At 44.1% G+C, this 19,096-nt stretch overlaps 1 protein-coding gene across 18 annotated transcripts; it reads left to right on the top strand.

Annotated features, from left to right (window-relative positions):
• The first annotated feature begins 1,816 nt into the window (after positions 1-1,816).
• On the top strand, positions 1,817-18,579 carry LOC123155971 (uncharacterized). Of its 18 annotated transcripts, XM_044574139.1 has the most exons (9): positions 1,817-2,370; positions 2,484-2,505; positions 2,634-2,710; positions 3,010-3,113; positions 3,261-3,405; positions 4,531-4,666; positions 4,739-4,819; positions 4,892-4,978; positions 5,067-5,800. In XM_044574139.1, the coding sequence occupies exons 1-6, from the start codon at positions 2,011-2,013 to the stop codon at positions 4,603-4,605; spliced, it is 783 nt and encodes a 260-aa protein (XP_044430074.1). In that variant the 5' UTR covers positions 1,817-2,010; the 3' UTR covers positions 4,606-4,666; positions 4,739-4,819; positions 4,892-4,978; positions 5,067-5,800. The 18 variants fall into 18 exon arrangements, 11 of the variants coding, with proteins under 11 accessions (XP_044430074.1, XP_044430069.1, XP_044430073.1 ...); XM_044574134.1 differs by having other exon boundaries at positions 4,739-4,978; XM_044574138.1 differs by having other exon boundaries at positions 4,892-5,800.
• The last annotated feature ends 517 nt before the right edge of the window (positions 18,580-19,096 follow it).

The raw sequence follows: 19,096 nt of genomic DNA on the forward strand, positions 1-19,096 counted from the left end.
CAAAATAAAAAAAACACCCTTTTTCCAAAATTTATTCACATATTAAAAAAATGTTCGTGGAGTTTCAAGTAACCTTCGCGCTTTAATTTTTTTTGGAATTTTAAAAAATTCCTACTATCAATTTGTTTTGTTCACAAATACAGCAAAATGTTCGAGGAAATTCAGAAAACCTTTTTGGTTTCAATTTTTGTTCGACTTATTGAAAAAATATTTGAAAATTCCAATTGTTGTTCGTGTTTTCTAAAAGTTATTGGTTTTCAAAATTTTGTTCGTACTGTTCAAAAAATATTCATGTTTTATCATTCTGAACAATCTTTTAAGGACACAAACATTTAAAAAAAAACTTGTACGTTTTCTGAAAATGCGATTTTTTAATTTATGAACAAAATTGGGAAAAAAAAGTGAATATTTTTTTAAAGCGTTCACATTTTTTTGAAAAGAAACAAAACTTGAAAGAGGAAAGAAACACAAAAAAAGAAAAAGAAACAGAGGAAAGAATGGTTCGCTACACTAAACCGGTTGCTGTGATTATTCTTATAGCTGGCGTTTCTTTTTTGACAACAGCGAACTCATCAGCTGGACTGGTTAGCGAGTAGCGCATAGAAAACTGAGGCGCACTGTTCAAATCCTTTTGCTGTCATTTCTTTATCGGTGGTTTTTCCACAGTTTTCACGCGATAATGGGCCGGCCCAGTCGGGAAGCTCTCCCTCTGCGGCTCAAACACAGCGCGCGTCGTATTGGGGCACTCAAATATACGTACACATGAGTTGTCAAAAGACTATTTTGTCCTTTATACGTTTTAGGAGGGGGTTGTACCGAAGCGGGACTCGCTTGGGGAAAAAATTATATACAAGTGTATTGCATTGGCAGATGCCCTCTGACAGCAATGTACAGATGTATTGCATCACAAATGGTGACCGTCTGGCTTGCCTAGGAGCTGCCCTTCTTTCGGTAATGGTGCGGGGACAAAGATCTTTCCTCAGCCGTCTTGTTCAGATTAACGCAAGCACCTTTATCATCTTTTATGAATTCAAGGATGGTTGAACCTTTTTCCTTCGACCTGTTGCAAGGAGGTGTGTATATTCCTAAGTCAAATGGAAGTATCTTTTCCCACAAGGATTACCAAGTGGGTAGTTCCACTGCCTGTTATGTGATAATTTGGGTCATCTTTGAGCTGGGGCTGCTTCTTTGTTCATCTTTGAGAGATATTGAGCTTCAGATGTATGAAGAATTATTCATGTAAAACAATATTTTTTTTCCATACTCTACATGTTACAAACTTGGTATTATGCAGTGTTTCTTTCAGAATTACCAGCGCTCAAAATGTCGTTCAAATCAATGAAAGGCGGGTACAGACCTATGTTAGTAAAGACCAAACCCCAGATTTCCATTTTAGACCATAACCTGTTGCATGTCAGATGTGCATATTTGGTTTGACTTTCTTCATCTGTACGATGACATGCATCTCATGGGCTACTGTAGCTCAGACTGCGGGAGACCCTTTTGTCCAATTGTGGCGTTGTGTGCATGACTTTGGGCAGCAAGAAAATAAAGAATATGGGCTAGATCTGTATACATGTAGTGTTGCTTTTTTATTTTCTTAAAGGAAATTTAAGGCATGTGGGCGTGCGACCAATTTGTGCTAAGATATTATCACACCTCTAGTCCCTCTCGCCCACCACCATTTGACGCTCTCCAATACTGTAATGGATTACATAATTTTAGCTTACTTTCCATAGAATTTTACTGTTGAATTACAATTATTTCAATGGCATTCATTTCGCAGTGACATTTTTGCGAAAACCCCCTCTGTGAATTCCCGACACAACCCGCAGTCCCTGGTCGTCTCCCTCGCATCCTCACTCGTCTCCCCTGCGCGCCGGAGCCCTCCCTCTCGGCTCCCGCTGCGCTGGAGCTCCCCTGCTCGGCTCCCCTGCGCGTCGCCGGAGCTGCCTCGGCCCACATCTCCACCGCGTTGCTTCCCTCTCCTTGTTCCCTTGCTCGTTCCCCATGGTGAACCATGGGAAGGAGAAGGCTCGATTTTTGTTCTCGATCTGCTCTCCGACGGCGGCGGCCTTCCCCGAGCTTGGCGAGCTGGAGCTGTCCCTTCCCGTCGTCGATCTGCTCTCCGCGACGCCGCCTGCCTCCCCGGACCATCCCCTCTCGCTCAGCCGCGTCTCCCTCCCTGGAGCAGCCGCTCCCGCCCAACCCAAAGCCGCCGGCCGGAGCTACGCCGCAGCACGCTCCCTCCCTCCTCTTCTTGGGGACCGGATTGTGGCCGAGGAGGATCTTGCCCTTGTCGCCCAGCAGCTCCCGCTCCAACGGGCTCGTCCACAAATCCGGCAGCACCAGCCGCTCTTCCCTCTTCCGGTCCGCCCTCCTCCCTCCCCTCCCCTCCCCTCCCCTCCCGTGGCATGCTCTATTCTGTTATCTTCCTTCTTTCTTTGTCCTGATGATTTTTACTGATGGAGTTGTACACATAGGCGACCCAAATCCAACATTTTAGTAAGATTTGTACTGTCTCAAAATTCACCCATGAACCCTGACTCTGAAATTAGTACTGTCTCAAAGTTCAATAAGATTTGCTCATTGTTGCGCAGTACTGAATCATGGATTATATTGTGGCTCTGCAGGTCTAGCCCATCGACGACGATGGCTCCTCCTCATGCTCATCGGACTCGTGCACAAGTGCTCTACAAGTCTGCATTGGGTAAAGTCTGAATTTTTCATTTTTACTACCGTCAAAATTCAGTTGACAAAGAAAGTGCCATCAACATGTCAGTGGCCATGCTAGACAGAGTTCTTATTCATGTCTAGGCAGAGTTCTTATTTATGACAAAACTGGATGTTTAGACAGAGTTCTTATTCATGTCTAATTGTGTTGACAGAGTTCAATGTACTCTGTCAATAGAATCAAAACTGATTTATTACCTTCCCATATGAACTTCACTGAAAAAATCAGTCACCATTCTGAATTTTGACAGTACTCTACAAACTGCTCCTGGGCAGGAAGCAGATACAGTTTTTCTAGGTGGGCGTGGTTTTGGAACAGCCATGTCTTCTCTAATTTTGACAGTGCTTGAGTTTAGAGTATGGTTATACTTTTGCTTAGGGTAAGTTAACATGTCTCTTTCTGCAATTTTTAAATGCTTCTTGTCAGGAAGGGAATTATGTTTGTAAGGATAGTGTATTTTGCAAAGGCTTTTGTACTTGTTGTTTTTATGTCTAACTACCAACTGTTTATTCTTAAATAAAAACAGCAGGGTAATTACTTTTCTTACTGGTGCTCTTGATTATGAAGATGGTCAACTAGACACTAAGAGATATGGTGAGCAATATGCTAGCAAAGGGGAAGATGTTGACCTCATGTTGCTCCCTGAGCAGATACCTTCCTATAGAGATCCGGTAAGCTTGTGCTTCTTTTGCAGTAAAAAAAAATTCTATCCATTAGTGAAATTTTGAAACAGGCCACTGTGGTGCTGTTGTTGTTCAAGCAGGAGTATGTGTACACATATTTGCAGGCGAATGCTATCCTGAGATTGACTTACAGTTAATTGCTATCCTTAGATTGACTGAACTTCAGTACATTACTTCTGTTCTGACTTGAAGATGTCCTCGAATGCCAAATTGCTCTACAGACTTTGAACCCCTTTCATTTTCTTCCATGTAAAGTTTTTTTTAAATGGCAGTGGATGTTGAGTAATCTATGCTAGCAATGTGATGTTAGAGAAAGGCGTATTTCTAGACCTGCTTGTAAATTACTCCACACAAACAAGTGCATTTTCTAGACCTGCTTGTAAATTACTCCACTCAAACAAGCAAATTCAGTAGACATTTTTACAAGAATTCAGTAGATTTCTTCCCATGGTTGCTATTTGTTTCTCTTGACTTGGCCCCTGGTACTCCAAGAAGACTATGCAGTTATCCTAGACTATTGCAATCATCCTTTTAGGTAGCAATAGCCTTTTTTGATTTAAAAGCCTGGCTACCATGGTCCTTGGGTATATTTCATTCTGTGTGCTAACTAGAGAAGACATGGCATGCATGCATGCACATAGGCTGTACTTGTTGAACAGGGGATTTTTTACTTGGAAATATTGGTTTGCTCTAATCCACCCAAACTCAGTCTTCATTTTACTAAATTTAGATTAGATGTTGCCTTGTTTCTACCGGGAGAAGATGTTGGTTTATTCTTTATTTTGATTGTTGTGGTTGCTCGACAAGTTGCCTCTCAGATTATTGCTCTCAGTGCAAACTGGAGTAGATTAATTAATTTGGAGTGTGTGGTCTGTGATGGGCTCAATTCTTCCTCCTGATGCTGTAAAACAATCTTGTTCCACTGGATGGATGGAGCCTCTTTTTTCATCTGAAAGACACCCCACATTTCTGAAGATAGATACACCTACAGTTTCAGCAGTGAAGTAGTACCACACTCTGATCTGATCTGTTTCCAATTGTAATAAAAGTTGGTTATTTACTTATCAGTTGAGTACAAGTAGTGGGGATTGACTGGTTGTTTCCTTGTGCAAGGTTCACAGCAAAAAACTGGTGTTGAATTCGCCGCCGGCTCCGAGACCTCGACCGGACGGACGGAACGCGGATTGAAATCGTTGCTATGGCGCCGTATATTATATGCAGTCCCACGTTTTCCTCTTCCTTTATTTAGGTGAGCATCATCACAAAACATGCATCGTCAGAAAGGTGTAGGTTGACTGAATATTGACTGAATATTGGGCAGGTGATATTGATCTGAGCAGGATTTGTTTTTATCTCTGAATTTGTATGATATGTGAACCCCAAAACATGCATCGTCAGACAGGTGTAGGTTGATTCCCCTCCATTTTTCACATCACAGACTAGACTAGGTGATCAATTTCTTTTTAAATGCTAGGAAAAGGGGAGGTGTTCACCATTCTATAGAGAGCAGAAAGATTGATGGCTAGGGAAACTCATGGAGAAAAGAAGACAAAGTTCTTCAGTTAACATTGACTGACTGAATATCTACTGATTTTTTCAGTTAACTCATGGAGCAAATCCTTACAGTACCTTCTTCCCGATGAATGTAGCTCTGGCGGCAGCACGGGCAGACGAGCAGCAGCAGTACGGGTAGACGAGCAGCAGCAGTACGGGTAGATGAGCAGCAGCTGTACAGGCAAAGGAGCTCCACCGGCGGCAGGGGACAAGCAGTCGCACGGGCGCGCGGGCAGGGGAGAAGGAGCAGCACGAGCTTGCGCGGGAGATTGAGGAAGACGCGCGGGAGATCGAGGATCACACGCGCGAGCTCCCGGTCCACTGGATCGTGGAGGCAGGCTCCGGCGACGCCGGTAGGGGATCGCGGCGGCGCACGCGTGGGAGCTCCAGCAGGATGCGCGGGAGCACGATGGAGGATGCACGCGAGCTTGAGGAGGATGCACGGGGGTTCCAGAAGGGACGCGCGCGGCAGGAGATTCCGGCGAAACCCACAGGCGGCTGGAGGGGACCGTCGGCGCAGGTCTGGGCTGCGGCGGCAGAAGAGGTAATTGGCAACGACGGCGAGAGCATGTACTTGGCTACAGCGGAGGAGCTCAGCTGGGCTCGCCGGCCCTTGGCGAATCACACAGCTGGGCGGCGCCGGCCCCTGGCGACGCGCAGGCGACGGGCGGAGGAAGAAGACGGGGCGGAGGGACTTGTTCGAAACGCTTTTCAAACCATGAGGTTTTTTTTGTAAAATATCCAGTGAACTATGCCCGCGACATGTTTTCGGGACGGAGAGAGTAGTATACAACAATTTCAGTATCTGCAAATCCCACTAAAAACACTCACACCATTCCTCTTCCACCCGATGATAGTGTTAATATGAAGGAGGAGCCACCAAAGGACATCCCAACGACTTTCCCAACTTTATACTAACAATCCTTTTTTTATTGCGGATACCGAGCTTGTGTGTGTTTTTTAAGATAAAAAGTGTTTCAAATTCTTCTTGCTTTAAAAAAATTCATGTTTTAAACATGTTCACGTTTTTCTTTTAAATGCACAACACTCCCACAAAAATGTTCCAATTTTTTCAACAAAATCATTTAAAATTGATCCAAAAAATATAAAATCATATTTTAAAAATATGTGTTCCATAAAATGTTAATCTTCAAAAGTTGTTTCAATTCTAATAAAAAGATTAAAAGTTTCAAAAAGAATAATTAGTTTGAAACAAAGAAATATTTGTGTTTTCTGAAAAGTAAGAGATAAAACGGATTACTAGACTATTCCATGCACCACTGCTCTTCAATCAGGTGAAAGATATTAGGGTGGATTATTTACGTCCACGCGTCATACTTCAAAAAGTGATAATATTATAAACTTATATCCGATGTTTATCAGAACTGGATATAAGAAATGGCACTTAGTGTCACACGGAGCATGTTTTACTATATTTTTAGCCAAACCTATGAAACTATCTTGTGGAGGTGGCAATCATAGCCACATGATGTGCTTGGGATCTGGTCCAAGCTTTTGCCATCCTTGAATTTCTCATATTTAAGGTGCACAAAATTTCTTTCCTCTTTTAGATGTATTTGGACCACACACGCATATGCCTATGCACTAGGCCCAGCCCGTAGGCTGCCACCTCTGCGGCGCGGCAGACCACGGCCCGTGCGAAAAGGTTCCAGGCCCACGAAAGGTTCCCACACGCGGGCTGTGCGCAGTAGATAAAGGTTCGTGCATCATTTTTTTTCGCCTGTTTTTTCTGTTGCTCAGCGTACCTCGCGTTAGCCTTCCTCATTGTTGCCTCCCCGTACTCTCTCTGACTCTCTCCATCTCTTCCCGTTCAGATCCACATCATGACCACACCTCTGATCCAGCCATGGCCTCCCCGTGCCTCTCCTCTCCATCACTCACCACCACCGCCATAACATGGAGCTCAGCCGTCCAGCGTTTCTTCCTCCATCGTTCCTGCTACGCCGGTCTCCACCACCGCCTTCTCTAAGTTCACCTTTGGCTCCCGATGTCGCCGTGTCTCGAGCTGCGTTGCTTCCCTCTCCAACAGGCCACCTTCCCCTCATCTCAGATCCCTCCGTCCGTGGTCATGGATGATGTGCAGGCCGCCCGTGCTGCTCCTGGAGCTGCCCTTCTCGAGCTCGGTGTTGCTGTGCTCCCCAACCCCCTCCGCCAGCGTCAGATCCGGCAAGCTGGCCCAAGAGCACCAGCATCACGCCCTCCCCACCATGGTAGGCCGAGCTCCTCCTCACGCTGGCCTCCTCCATCAAGGTCGTCGAGCTCCCTCTCCTCTGCAACGGCCTCGAGGTCGACACTACCACAGAATTGTAAGATTGGTACTGTGTAATATGATGGTGCTTTGAATTCGATTTCTGTGATGAACTGAAGAATTTTTTGCGTGTAAGTTGAATTACTTCTCGATTTGCTGCTCATACAGCGCCTCGCTTCAAATTCCCCACTTCGTCCCGATTCGGTTCAGGTATATACTATGGCTTGTTCTTGGGAGGTTGGGAGTGGGGTATCTCCAGTGGTTCGTTGCCCAGGTTTGCTTCTTCAAGCTGCGTGTGAGGGAGTTAGAAATTGATTCCTTTTTCCTGTCAAAACTGATTTGTTCTATGGCTTCAGTGGAATGTACCAGACTGCTTGGTGATTTGTTCTATGCCTGTCAAAACTGATTCTGTTGGCAATAGAATTTTGAGGTTGCCAAGTGCTTGCAAATTGGATGAGCTCCTGCAGTTTACTTGCGCCCAAGAGATATTATATGTATGAATAGGAGGTTCGGCGCTGTGTAGTTGTCTTCAGTTTGATTAATCGCTATATAGAGCTACAACACAATGAATAAAGACGAATGGCTGCAGAATAGCTGGAGAGTGCACTTAGCAACATGTTGAATTGCAAAATATCTCACACTGTGATTTAACTTTCTACACAACAGCTTACGCAGCGTTCTGCAGCTACGAGGTTTCTAAAATGGCACTTTCAGCTCCAAGCTTGACCCATGCCGAATATATGGTCTTCAGAGACAGTTTTTTAATTATTGTCAACCTAATGGTCCTGTGCTAGGGAGGCCACACATGGGTCTCTCGTCTCTCTCCAGTACTCCCTCCGTCCCGAAAAACATGTCGCAGTGACATTTTTGCGAAAACCCCCTCTGTGAATTCCCGACACAACCCGCAGTCCCTGGTCGTCTCCCTCGCATCCTCACTCGTCTCCCCTGCGCGCCGGAGCCCTCCCTCTCGGCTCCCCCTGCGCTGGAGCTCCCCTGCTCGGCTCCCCTGCGCGTCGCCGGAGCTGCCTCGGCCCACATCTCCACCGCGTTGCTTCCCTCTCCTTGTTCCCTTGCTCGTTCCCCATGTGAACCATGGGAAGGAGAAGGCTCGATTTTTGTTCTCGATCTGCTCTCCGACGGCCACGGCCTTCCCCGAGCTTGGCAAGCTGGAGCTGTCCCTTCCCGTCATCGATCTGCTCTCCGCGACGCCGCCTGCCTCCCCGGACCATCCCCTCTCGCTCAGCTGCGACTCCCTCCCTGGAGCAGCCGCTCCCGCCCAACCCAAAGCCGCCGGCCGGAGCTACGCCGCAGCACGCTCCCTCCCTCCTCTTCTTGGGGACCAGATTGTGGCCGAGGAGGAGCTTGCCCTTGTCGCCCAGCAGCTCCCGCTCCAACGGGCTCGTCCACAAGTCCGGCAGCACCAGCCGCTCTTCCCTCTTTCGGTCCGCCCTCCTCCCTCCCCTCCCCTCCCCTCCCGTGGCATGCTCTATTCTGTTATCTTCCTTCTTTCTTTGTCCTGATGATTTTTACTGATGGAGTTGTACACATAGGCGACCCAAATCCAACATTTTAGTAAGATTTGTACTGTCTCAAAATTCACCCATGAACCCTGACTCTGAAATTAGTACTGTCTCAAAGTTCAATAAGATTTGATCATTGTTGCGCAGTACTGAATCATGGATTATATTGTGGCTCTGCATGTCTAGCCCATCGACGACGATGGCTCCTCCTCATGCTCATCGGACTCGTGCACAAGTGCTCTGCAAGTCTGCATTGGGTAAAGTCTGAATTTTTCATTTTTACTACCGTCAAAATTCAGTTGACAAAGAAAGTGCCATCAACATGTCAGTGGCCATGCTAGACAGAGTTCTTATTCATGTCTAGGCAGAGTTCTTATTTATGACAAAACTGGATGTTTAGACAGAGTTCTTATTCATGTCTAATTGTGTTGACAGAGTTCAATGTACTCTGTCAATAGAATCAAAACTGATTTATTACCTTCCCGTATGAACTTCACTGAAAAAATCAGTCACCATTCTGAATTTTGACAGTACTCTACAAACTGCTTCTGGGCAGGAAGCAGATACAGTTTTTCTTGGTGGGCGTGGTTTTGGAACAGCCATGTCTTCTCTAATTTTGACAGTGCTTGAGTTTAGAGTATGGTTATACTTTTGCTTAGGGTAAGTTAACACGTCTCTTTCTGCAATTTTTAAATGCTTCTTGTCAGGAAGGGAATTATGTTTGTAATGATAGTGTATTTTGCAAAGGCTTTGTACTTGTTGTTTTTATGTCTAACTACCAACTGTTTATTCTTAAATAAAAACAGCAGTGTAATTGCTTTTCTTACTGGTGCTCTTGATTATGAAGATGGTCAACTAGACACTAAGAGATATGGCGAGCAATATGCTAGCAAAGGGGAAGATGTTGACCTCATGTTGCTCCCTGAGCAGATACCTTCCTATAGAGATCCAGTAAGCTTGTGCTTCTTTTGCAGTAAAGAAATTCTATCCATTATTGAAATTTTGAAACAGGCCACTTGTTGGGGAACGTAGTAATTTCAAAAAAATTCCTATGCACACGCAAGATCATGGTGATGGCATAGCAATGAGAGAGGAGAGTGTCTGTCCACGTACCCTCGTAGACCGTAAGCGGAAGCGTTGTGACAACGCGGTTGATGTAGTCGTACGTCTTCACGATCCGACCAATCCAAGCACCGAGCGTACGACACCTCCGAGTTCAGCACACGTTCAGCTCGATGACGATCCCCGGGCTCCGATCCAGCAAAGCTTCGGGGATGAGTTCCGTCAGCACGACGGCGTGGTGACGATGATGATGCTCTACCGGCGCAGGGCTTCGCCTAAACTCCGCGACGATATGACCGAGGTGGAATATGGTGGAGGGGGGCACCGCACACGGCTAAGGAACGATCCGTAGATCAACTTGTGTGTCTCTGGGGTGCCCCCCCGCCCCCGTATATAAAGGAGCCAGGGGGGAGGAGGTGGCCGGCCAAGGAGGGCGCGCCAAGGGGGGAGTCCTACTCCCATCGGGAGTAGGACTCCCTTCTTTCCTATTTGGAATAGGAGAAGGGGGGGAAGAGGAGGAAGAGGGGAAGGAAAGGGGGGGCGCCGCCCCCCTTCCCTTGTCCTATTCGGACTAGGAGGGGGAGGGGCGCGCGGCCCCCTCCTGGCTCCTTCTCTCTTCTCCCTCCTGGCCCAAGTAGGCCCATTAACCCCCCGGGGGGGTTCCGGTAACCTCCCGGTACTCCGGTAAAATGCCGATTTCACTCGGAACCATTCCGATGTCCAAACATAGGCTTCCAATATATCAATCTTTATGTCTCGACCATTCCGAGACTCCTCGTCATGTCCGTGATCACATCCGGGACTCCGAACAAACTTCGGTATATCAAAACTTGTAAACTCATAATAAAACTGTCATCGAAACGTTAAGCATGCGGACCCTACGGGTTCGAGAACTATGTAGACATGACCTAAAACCATTCTCGGTCAATAACCAATAGCGGGACCTGGATGCCCATATTGGTTCCTACATATTCTACGAAGATCTTTATCGGTCAAACCGCACAACAAAATACGTTGTTCCCTTTGTCATCGGTATGTTACTTGCTCGAGATTTGATCGTCGGTATCCAATACCTAGTTCAATCTCGTTACCGGCAAGTCTCTTTACTCGTTCTGTAATACGTCATCTCATAACTAACTTATTAGTTATAATGCTTGCAAGGCTTAAGTGATGAGTATTACCGAGAGGGCCCAGAGATACCTCTCCGACAATCGGAGTGACAAAACCTAATCTCGAAATACGCCAACTCAACATGTACCTTTGGAGACACCTGTAGTACTCCTTTATAATCACCCAGTTACGTTGTGACGTTTGGTAGTACCCAAAGTGTTCCTCCGGTAAACGGGAGTTGCATATTTCTCATAGTTACAGGAACATGTATAAGTCATGAAGAAAGCAATAGCAGAATACTAAACGATCAAGTGCTAAGCTAACGGGATGGGTCATGTCAATCACATCATTCTTCTAATGATGTGATCTCATTAATCAAATGACAACACATGTCTATGGTTAGGAAACATAACCATCTTTGATTAATGAGCTAGTCAAGTAGAGGCATACTAGTGACTATATGTTTGTCTATGTATTCACACATGTATCATGTTTCCGGTTAATACAATTCTAACATGAATAATAAACATTTATCATGAAATAAGGAAATAAATAATAACTTTTATTATTGCCTCTAGGGCATATTTCCTTCAGTCTCCCACTTGCACTAGAGTCAATAATCTAGTTCACATCGCTATGTGATTTAACACCAATATTCACATCTGCATGTGATTAATACCCATAGTTCACATCATCATGTGATCAACACCCAAAGGGTTTACTAGAGTCAATAATCTAGTTCACATCGCTATGTGATTAACACCCAAAGGGTTTACTAAGGTATGATCATGTTTTGCTCGTGAGAGAAGCTTAGTCAACGGGTCTGTCATATTCAGAGCCGTATGTATTTCGCAAATATTCTATGTCCACAATGCTCTGCACGGAGCTACTCTAGCTAATTGCTCCCACTTTTAATATGTATCCAGATTGAGACTTAGAGTCATCTGGATTGGTGTAAAAGCTTGCATCGTTGTAACTTTTACGACGGGCTCTTTTATCACCTCCATAATCGAGAAACGTCTCCTTAGTCCTCACTAAGGAATTTCTTGACCTATGTCCAGTGATCTACTTATTAGATCAAAATTGTATTCCTTTGCCAAACACAGAGCAAGGTATACAATAGGTCTGGTTCACAGCATAGCATACTTTATAGAACCTATGACTGAGGCATAGGGAATGACTTTTCATTCTCTTCCTATTTTCTGCAATGGTCGGGTCTTGAGTCTTACTCAACTTCACACCTTGTAACACAGGCAAGAACTCCTTCTTTGACTGTTCCATTTTGAACTATTTCAAAAATTTATCAAGGTATGTACTCATTGAAAAATCTTATCAAGCGTCTTGATCTATCTATATAGATCTTGATGCTCAATGTGTAAGCAGCTTCACCGAGGTCTTGCTTTGAAAAACTCTTATTCAAGTATCCTTTCATGCTATCCAGAATTTCCATATCATTTCCAATTAACAATATGTCATCCACATATAATATTAGAAATGCTACAAAGCTCCCACTCACTTTCTTGTAAATACAACCTTCTTCAAAAGTCTGTATAAAACCATATGCTTTGATCAACTCATCAAAGCGTATATTCCAACTCCGAGATGCTTGCACCAGTCCAGTGATGGATTGCTGGAGCTTGCACACTTTGTTAGCATCTTTAGGATTGACAAAAACTTTCTGGTTGCATCATATACAACTCTTCTTTAATAAATTCATTAAGGAATGCAGTTTTGACATCCATTTGCCAGATTTCATAAAATGTGGCAATTGCTAACATGATTCAGACAGACTTAAGCTTCAATACGAGTAAGAAAATCTCATCGTATTCAACACCTTAAACTTGTTGAAAACATTTCGCAGCAAGTCGAGCTTAGTGGATAGTAACACTACTATCAATGTCCGTCTTCCTCTTGAAGATCCATTTATTTAACATGGCTTGCTGATCATCGAGCAAGTCAATCAAAGTTCATACTTTGTTCTCATACATGGATCATATCTCAGATTTTATGGCCTCAAGCCATTTCGTGAAATCTGGGCTCATCATCGCTTCCTCATAGTTCGTAGGTTCATCATGGTCTAATAACATGACTTCCAGAACAGGATTACCATACCACTCTGGTGCGGATCTTACTCTGGAAGACCTACGAGGTTCTGTAGTAACTTAATTTGAAGTTTCATGATCATCATCATTAACTTCCTCACTAATTGGTGTAGTAGTCACAGGAACAGATTTTTGTGATGAACTACTTTCCAATAAGGGAGCAGGTACAGTTACCTCATCAAGTTCTACTTTCCTCCCACTCACTTCTTTCGAGAGAAACTCCTTCTCTAGAAAGGATCCATTCTTAGCAACGAATCTTGCTTTTGGATCTGTGATAGAAGGTGTACCCAATAGTTACCTTTGGGTATTCTATGAAGACGCACTTCTCCGATTTGGGTTTGAGCTTATCAGGTTGAAACTTTTTCATATAAGCATCGCAACTCCAAACTTTAAGAAACGACAGCTTAGGTTTACTTCTAAACCATAGTTCATACGATGTCGTCTCAACGGATTTAGATGGTGCCCTTTTAAACGTGAATGCAGCTGTCTCTAATGCACAACCCCAAAACGATAGTGGTAAAACCGATAAGAGACATCATAGATCGCACCATATCCAATAAAGTGCGGTTACGACGTTCGGACACACCATAACGTTGTGGTGTTCCAGGTGGCGTGAGCTGTGAAACTATTCCACATTGTTTTAACTGAAGACCAAACTCGTAACTCAAATATTCGTCTCCGCGATCAGATCGTAGAAACTTTATTTTCTTGTTACGATGATTTTTCCACTTCACTCTGAAATTCTTTGAACCTTTCAATTATTTCAGACTTATGTTTCATCAAGTAGATATACCCATATCTGCTCAAATCATTTTGTGAAGGTCAGAAAATAACGATACTTGCCACGAGCATCAACACTCATTGGATCGCATACATCAGTATGTATTATTTCCAATAAGTCAGTAGCTTGTTCCATTGTTCCGGAGAACGGAGTTTTTAGTCATCTTGCCCAAAAGGCACGGTTCGCAAGCATCAAATGATTCATAACCAAGTGATTCCGAAAATCCATCTTTATGGAGTTTCTTCATGCGCTTTACACCGATATGACCCAAACGGCAGTGCCACAAATAAGTTGCACTATCATTATCAACTTTGCATCTTTTGGCATCAATATTATGAATATGTATATCACTACGACCAAGATCCAACAAACTATTTTCATTGGGTGTATGACCATCAAAGGTTTTATTCATTTAAACAGAACAACAATTATTCTCTGATTTTAAATGAATAATCGTATTGCAATAAACATGATCAAATCATATTCATGCTCAACACAAACACCAAATAACACTTATTTAGGTTCAACACTAATCCCGAAAGTATAGGGAGTGTGCGATGATGATCATATCAATCTTGGAACCACTTCCAACATACATCGTCACTTCACCCTTAACTAGTCTCTGTTTATTCTGCAATCTCGTTTTGAGTTACTAATCTTAGCAACTGAACTAGTATCAAATACTGAGGGGTTGCTATAAACACTAGTAAAGTACACATCAATATCAAATATACTTATGTTCACTTTGCCATCCTTCTTATCCGCCAATCACTTGGGGTAGTTCCGCTTCCAGTGACCAGTCCCTTTGCAGTAGAAGCACTTAGTCTCAGGCTTAGGACCAGATTTGGGCTTCTTCACTTGAGCAGCAACTTGCTTGTCGTTCTTCTTGAAGTTCCCTTTCTTCCCTTTGCCCTTTTCTTGAAACTAGTGGTCTTGTCAACCATCAACACTTGATGTTTTTCTTGATTTCTACCTTCGTCGATTTCAGCATCACGAAGAGCTTGGGAATCGTTTCCGTTCTCCCTTGCATATTATAATTCATCACAAAATTCTACTAACTTGGTGATGGTGACTAGAGAATTCTGTCAATCACTATCTTATCTGGAAGATTAACTCCCACTTGATTCAAGCGATTGAAGTACTCAGACAATCTGAGCACATGCTCACTAGTTGAGCAATTCTCCTCCATCTTTTAGCAATAGAACTTGTTGGAGACTTCATATCTCTCAACTCGGGTATTTGCTTGAAATATTAACTTCAATTCCTGGAATATCTCATATGGTCCATGACGTTCAAAACATCTTTGAAGTCCCGATTCTAAGTCGTTAAGCATGGTGCACTAAACTATCAAGTAGTCATCATATTGAGCTAGCCAAACGTTCATAACGTCTACATCTGCTCCTGCAATAGGTCTGTCACCTAACGGTGCATCAAGGACATAATTCTTCTGTGCAGCAATGAGGATAAACCTCAGATCACGGACCAAGTCCGCATCATTGCTACTAACATTTTTCAACATAGTTTTCTCTAGGAACACATATAAAAACATAGGGAAGCAAAAACATAGGGAAGCAACAACGCGAGCTATTGATCTATAACACAATTTGCAAAATACTACCAGGACTAAGTTCATGATAAATTCAAGTTCAATTAATCATATTACTTAAGAACTCCCACTTAGACAGACATCTCTCTAGTCATCTAAGTGATCACGTGATCCAAATTAACTAAACCATGTCCGATCATCACGTGAGATGGAGTAGTTTCAATGGTGAACATCATTATGTTGATCATATCTACTATATGATTCACGCTCGACCTTTCGGTCTCCGTGTTCCGAGGCCATATCTGTATATGCTAGGCTCGTCAAGTTTAACCCGAGTATTCCGCGTGTGCAACTGTTTTGCACCCGTTGTATTTGAACGTAGAGCCTATCACACCCGATCATCACGTGGTGTCTCAGCACGAAGAACTTTCGCAACGGTGCATACTCAGGGAGAACACTTCTTGATAATTAGTGAGAGATCATCTTAAAATGCTACCGTCAATCAAAGCAAGATAAGATGCATAAAGGATAAACATCACATGCAATCAATATAAGTGATATGATATGGCCATCATCATCTTGTGCTTGTGATCTCCATCTTCGAAGCACCGTCGTGATCACCATCGTCACTGGCGCGACACCTTGATCTCCATCATAGCATCGTTGTCGTTACGCCATCTATTACTTCTACGACTATCGCTACCGCTTAGTGATAAAGTAAAGCAATTACAGGGCGTTTGCATTTCATACAATAAAGCGACAACCATATGGCTCCTGCCAGTTGTCGATAACTTCAGTTACAAAACATGATCATCTCATACAATAAAATACAGCATCACGTCTTGACCATATCACATCACAACATGCCCTACAAAAACAAGTTAGACGTCCTCTACTTTGTTGTTGCAATTTTTACGTGGCTGCTACGGGCTTAGCAAGAACCGTTCTTACCTACGCATCAAAACCACAACGATAGTTTGTCAAGTTGGTGCTATTTTAACCTTCGCAAGGACCGGGCGTAGCCACACTCGGTTCAACTAAAGTGAGAGAGACAGACACCCGCCGGTCACCTTTAAGCAACGAGTGCTCGTAGCGGTGAAACCAGTCTCGCGTAAGCGTACGCATAATGTCGGTCCGGGCCGCTTCATCTCACAATGCCGCTGAACCAAAGTATGACATGCTGGTAAGCAGTATGACTTATATCGCCCACAACTCACTTGTGTTCTACTCGTGCATATAACATCAACGCATAAAACCTAGGCTCGGATGCCACTGTTGGGGAACGTAGTAATTTCAAAAAAATTCCTACGCACACGCAAGATCATGGTGATGGCATAGCAACGAGAGGGGAGAGTGTCTGTCCACGTACCCTCGTAGACCGTAAGCGGAAGCGTTATGACAACGCGGTTGATGTAGTCGTACGTCTTCACGATCCGACCGATCCAAGCACCGAACGTACGGCACCTCCGAGTTCAGCACACGTTCAGCTCGATGACGATCCCCGGGCTCCGATCCAGCAAAGCTTCGGGGATGAGTTCCGTCAGCACGACGGCGTGGTGACGATGATGATGCTCTACCGGCGCAGGGCTTCGCCTAAACTCCACGACGATATGACCGAGGTGGAATATGGTGGAGGGGGGCACCGCACACGGCTAAGGAATGATCCGTAGATCAACTTGTGTGTCTCTGGGGTGCCCCCCCGCCCCCGTATATAAAGGAGCCAGGGGGAGGAGGCGGCCGGCCAAGGAGGGCGCGCCAAGGGGGGAGTCCTACTCCCACCGGGAGTAGGACTCCCTTCTTTCCTAGTTGGAATAGGAGAAGGGGGGAAGAGGAGGAAGAGGGGAAGGAAAGGGGGGGCGCCGCCCCCCTTCCCTTGTCCTATCCGGACTAGGAGGGGGAGGGGCGCGCGGCCCCCTCCTGGCTCCTTCTCTCTTCTCCCTCGTGGCCCAAGTAGGCCCATTAACCCCCCCCGGGGGGGGGTCCGGTAACCTCCCGGTACTCCGGCAAAATGCCGATTTCGCCCGGAACCATTCCGATGTCCAAACATAGGCTTCCAATATATCAATCTTTATGTCTCGACCATTCCGAGACTCCTCGTCATGTCCGTGATCACATCCGGGACTCCGAACAAACTTCGGTACATCAAAACTTGTAAACTCATAATAAAACTGTCATCGAAACGTTAAGCGTGCGGACCCTACGGGTTCGAGAACTATGTAGACATGAACTAAAACCATTCTCGGTCAATAACCAATAGCGGGACCTGGATGCCCATATTGGTTCCTACATATTCTACGAAGATCTTTATCGGTCAAACCGCATAACAAAATACGTTGTTCCCTTTGTCATCGGTATGTTACTTGCCCGAGATTTGATCGTCGGTATCCAATACCTAGTTCAATCTCGTTACCGGCAAGTCTCTTTACTCGTTCTGTAATACGTCATCTCATAACTAACTTATTAGTTATAATGCTTGCAAGGCTTAAGTGATGAGTATTACCGAGAGGGCCCAGAGATACCTCTCCGACAATCGGAGTGACAAAACCTAATCTCGAAATACGCCAACTCAACATGTACCTTTGGAGACACCTGTAGTACTCCTTTATAATCACCCAGTTACGTTGTGACGTTTGGTAGTACCCAAAGTGTTCCTCCGGTAAACGGGAGTTGCATATTTCTCATAGTTACAGGAACATGTATAAGTCATGAAGAAAGCAATAGCAGAATACTAAACGATCAAGTGCTAAGCTAACGGGATGGGTCATGTCAATCACATCATTCTTCTAATGATGTGATCTCATTAATCAAATGACAACACATGTCTATGGTTAGGAAACATAACCATCTTTGATTAATGAGCTAGTCAAGTAGAGGCATACTAGTGACTATATGTTTGTCTATGTATTCACACATGTATCATGTTTCTGGTTAATACAATTCTAGCATGAATAATAAACATTTATCATGAAATAAGGAAATAAATAATAACTTTTATTATTGCCTCTAGGGCATATTTCCTTCACCACTGTGGTGCTGTTGTTGTTCAAGCAGGAGTATGTGTACACATATTTGCAGGCGAATGCTATCCTGAGATTGACTTACAGTTAATTGCTATCCTTAGATTGACTGAACTTCAGTACATTACTTCTGTTCTGACTTGAAGATGTCCTCGAATGCCAAATTGCTCTACAGACTTTGAACCCCTTTCATTTTCTTCCAAGTTTTTTTTAAATGGCAGTGGATGTTGAGTAATCTATGCTAGCAATGTGATGTTAGAGAAAGGCGTATTTCTAGACCTGCTTGTAAATTACTCCACACAAACAAGTGCATTTTTCTAGACCTGCTTGTAAATTACTCCACACAAACAAGCAAATTCAGTAGACATTTTTACAAGAATTCAGTAGATTTCTTCCCATGGTTGCTATTTGTTTCTCTTGACCCCTGGTAATTACTCTTGGCCCCTGGTACTCCAAGAAGACTATGCAGTTATCCTAGACTATTGCAATCATCCTTTCAGGTAGCAATAGCCTTTTTTGATTTAAAAGCCTGGCTACCATGGTCCTTGGGTATATTTCATTCTGTGTGCTAACTAGAGAAGACATGGCATGCATGCATGCACATAGGCTGTACTTGTTGAACAACGGATTTTTTACTTGGAAATATTGGTTTACTCTAATCCACCCAAACTCAGTCTTCATTTTACTGAATTTAGATTAGATGTTGCCTTGTTTCTAC

Source organism: Triticum aestivum, chromosome 7B, assembly GCF_018294505.1.
Source record: "Triticum aestivum cultivar Chinese Spring chromosome 7B, IWGSC CS RefSeq v2.1, whole genome shotgun sequence".
NCBI lineage: Eukaryota > Viridiplantae > Streptophyta > Magnoliopsida > Poales > Poaceae > Triticum > Triticum aestivum.

Bases quoted from the DNA above. Each gene is read 5' to 3' on its own strand.
- LOC123155971 (XM_044574133.1), top strand. From the start codon at position 2,011: ATGGTGAACCATGGGAAGGAGAAGGCTCGATTTTTGTTCTCGATCTGC. The intron at 2,711-3,009 runs GTAAAGTCTGAA...GCTCCTGGGCAG, and splicing joins GCTCTACAAGTCTGCATTGG to GAAGCAGATACAGTTTTTCT. The intron at 3,406-4,530 runs GTAAGCTTGTGC...TCCTTGTGCAAG, and splicing joins TACCTTCCTATAGAGATCCG to GTTCACAGCAAAAAACTGGT.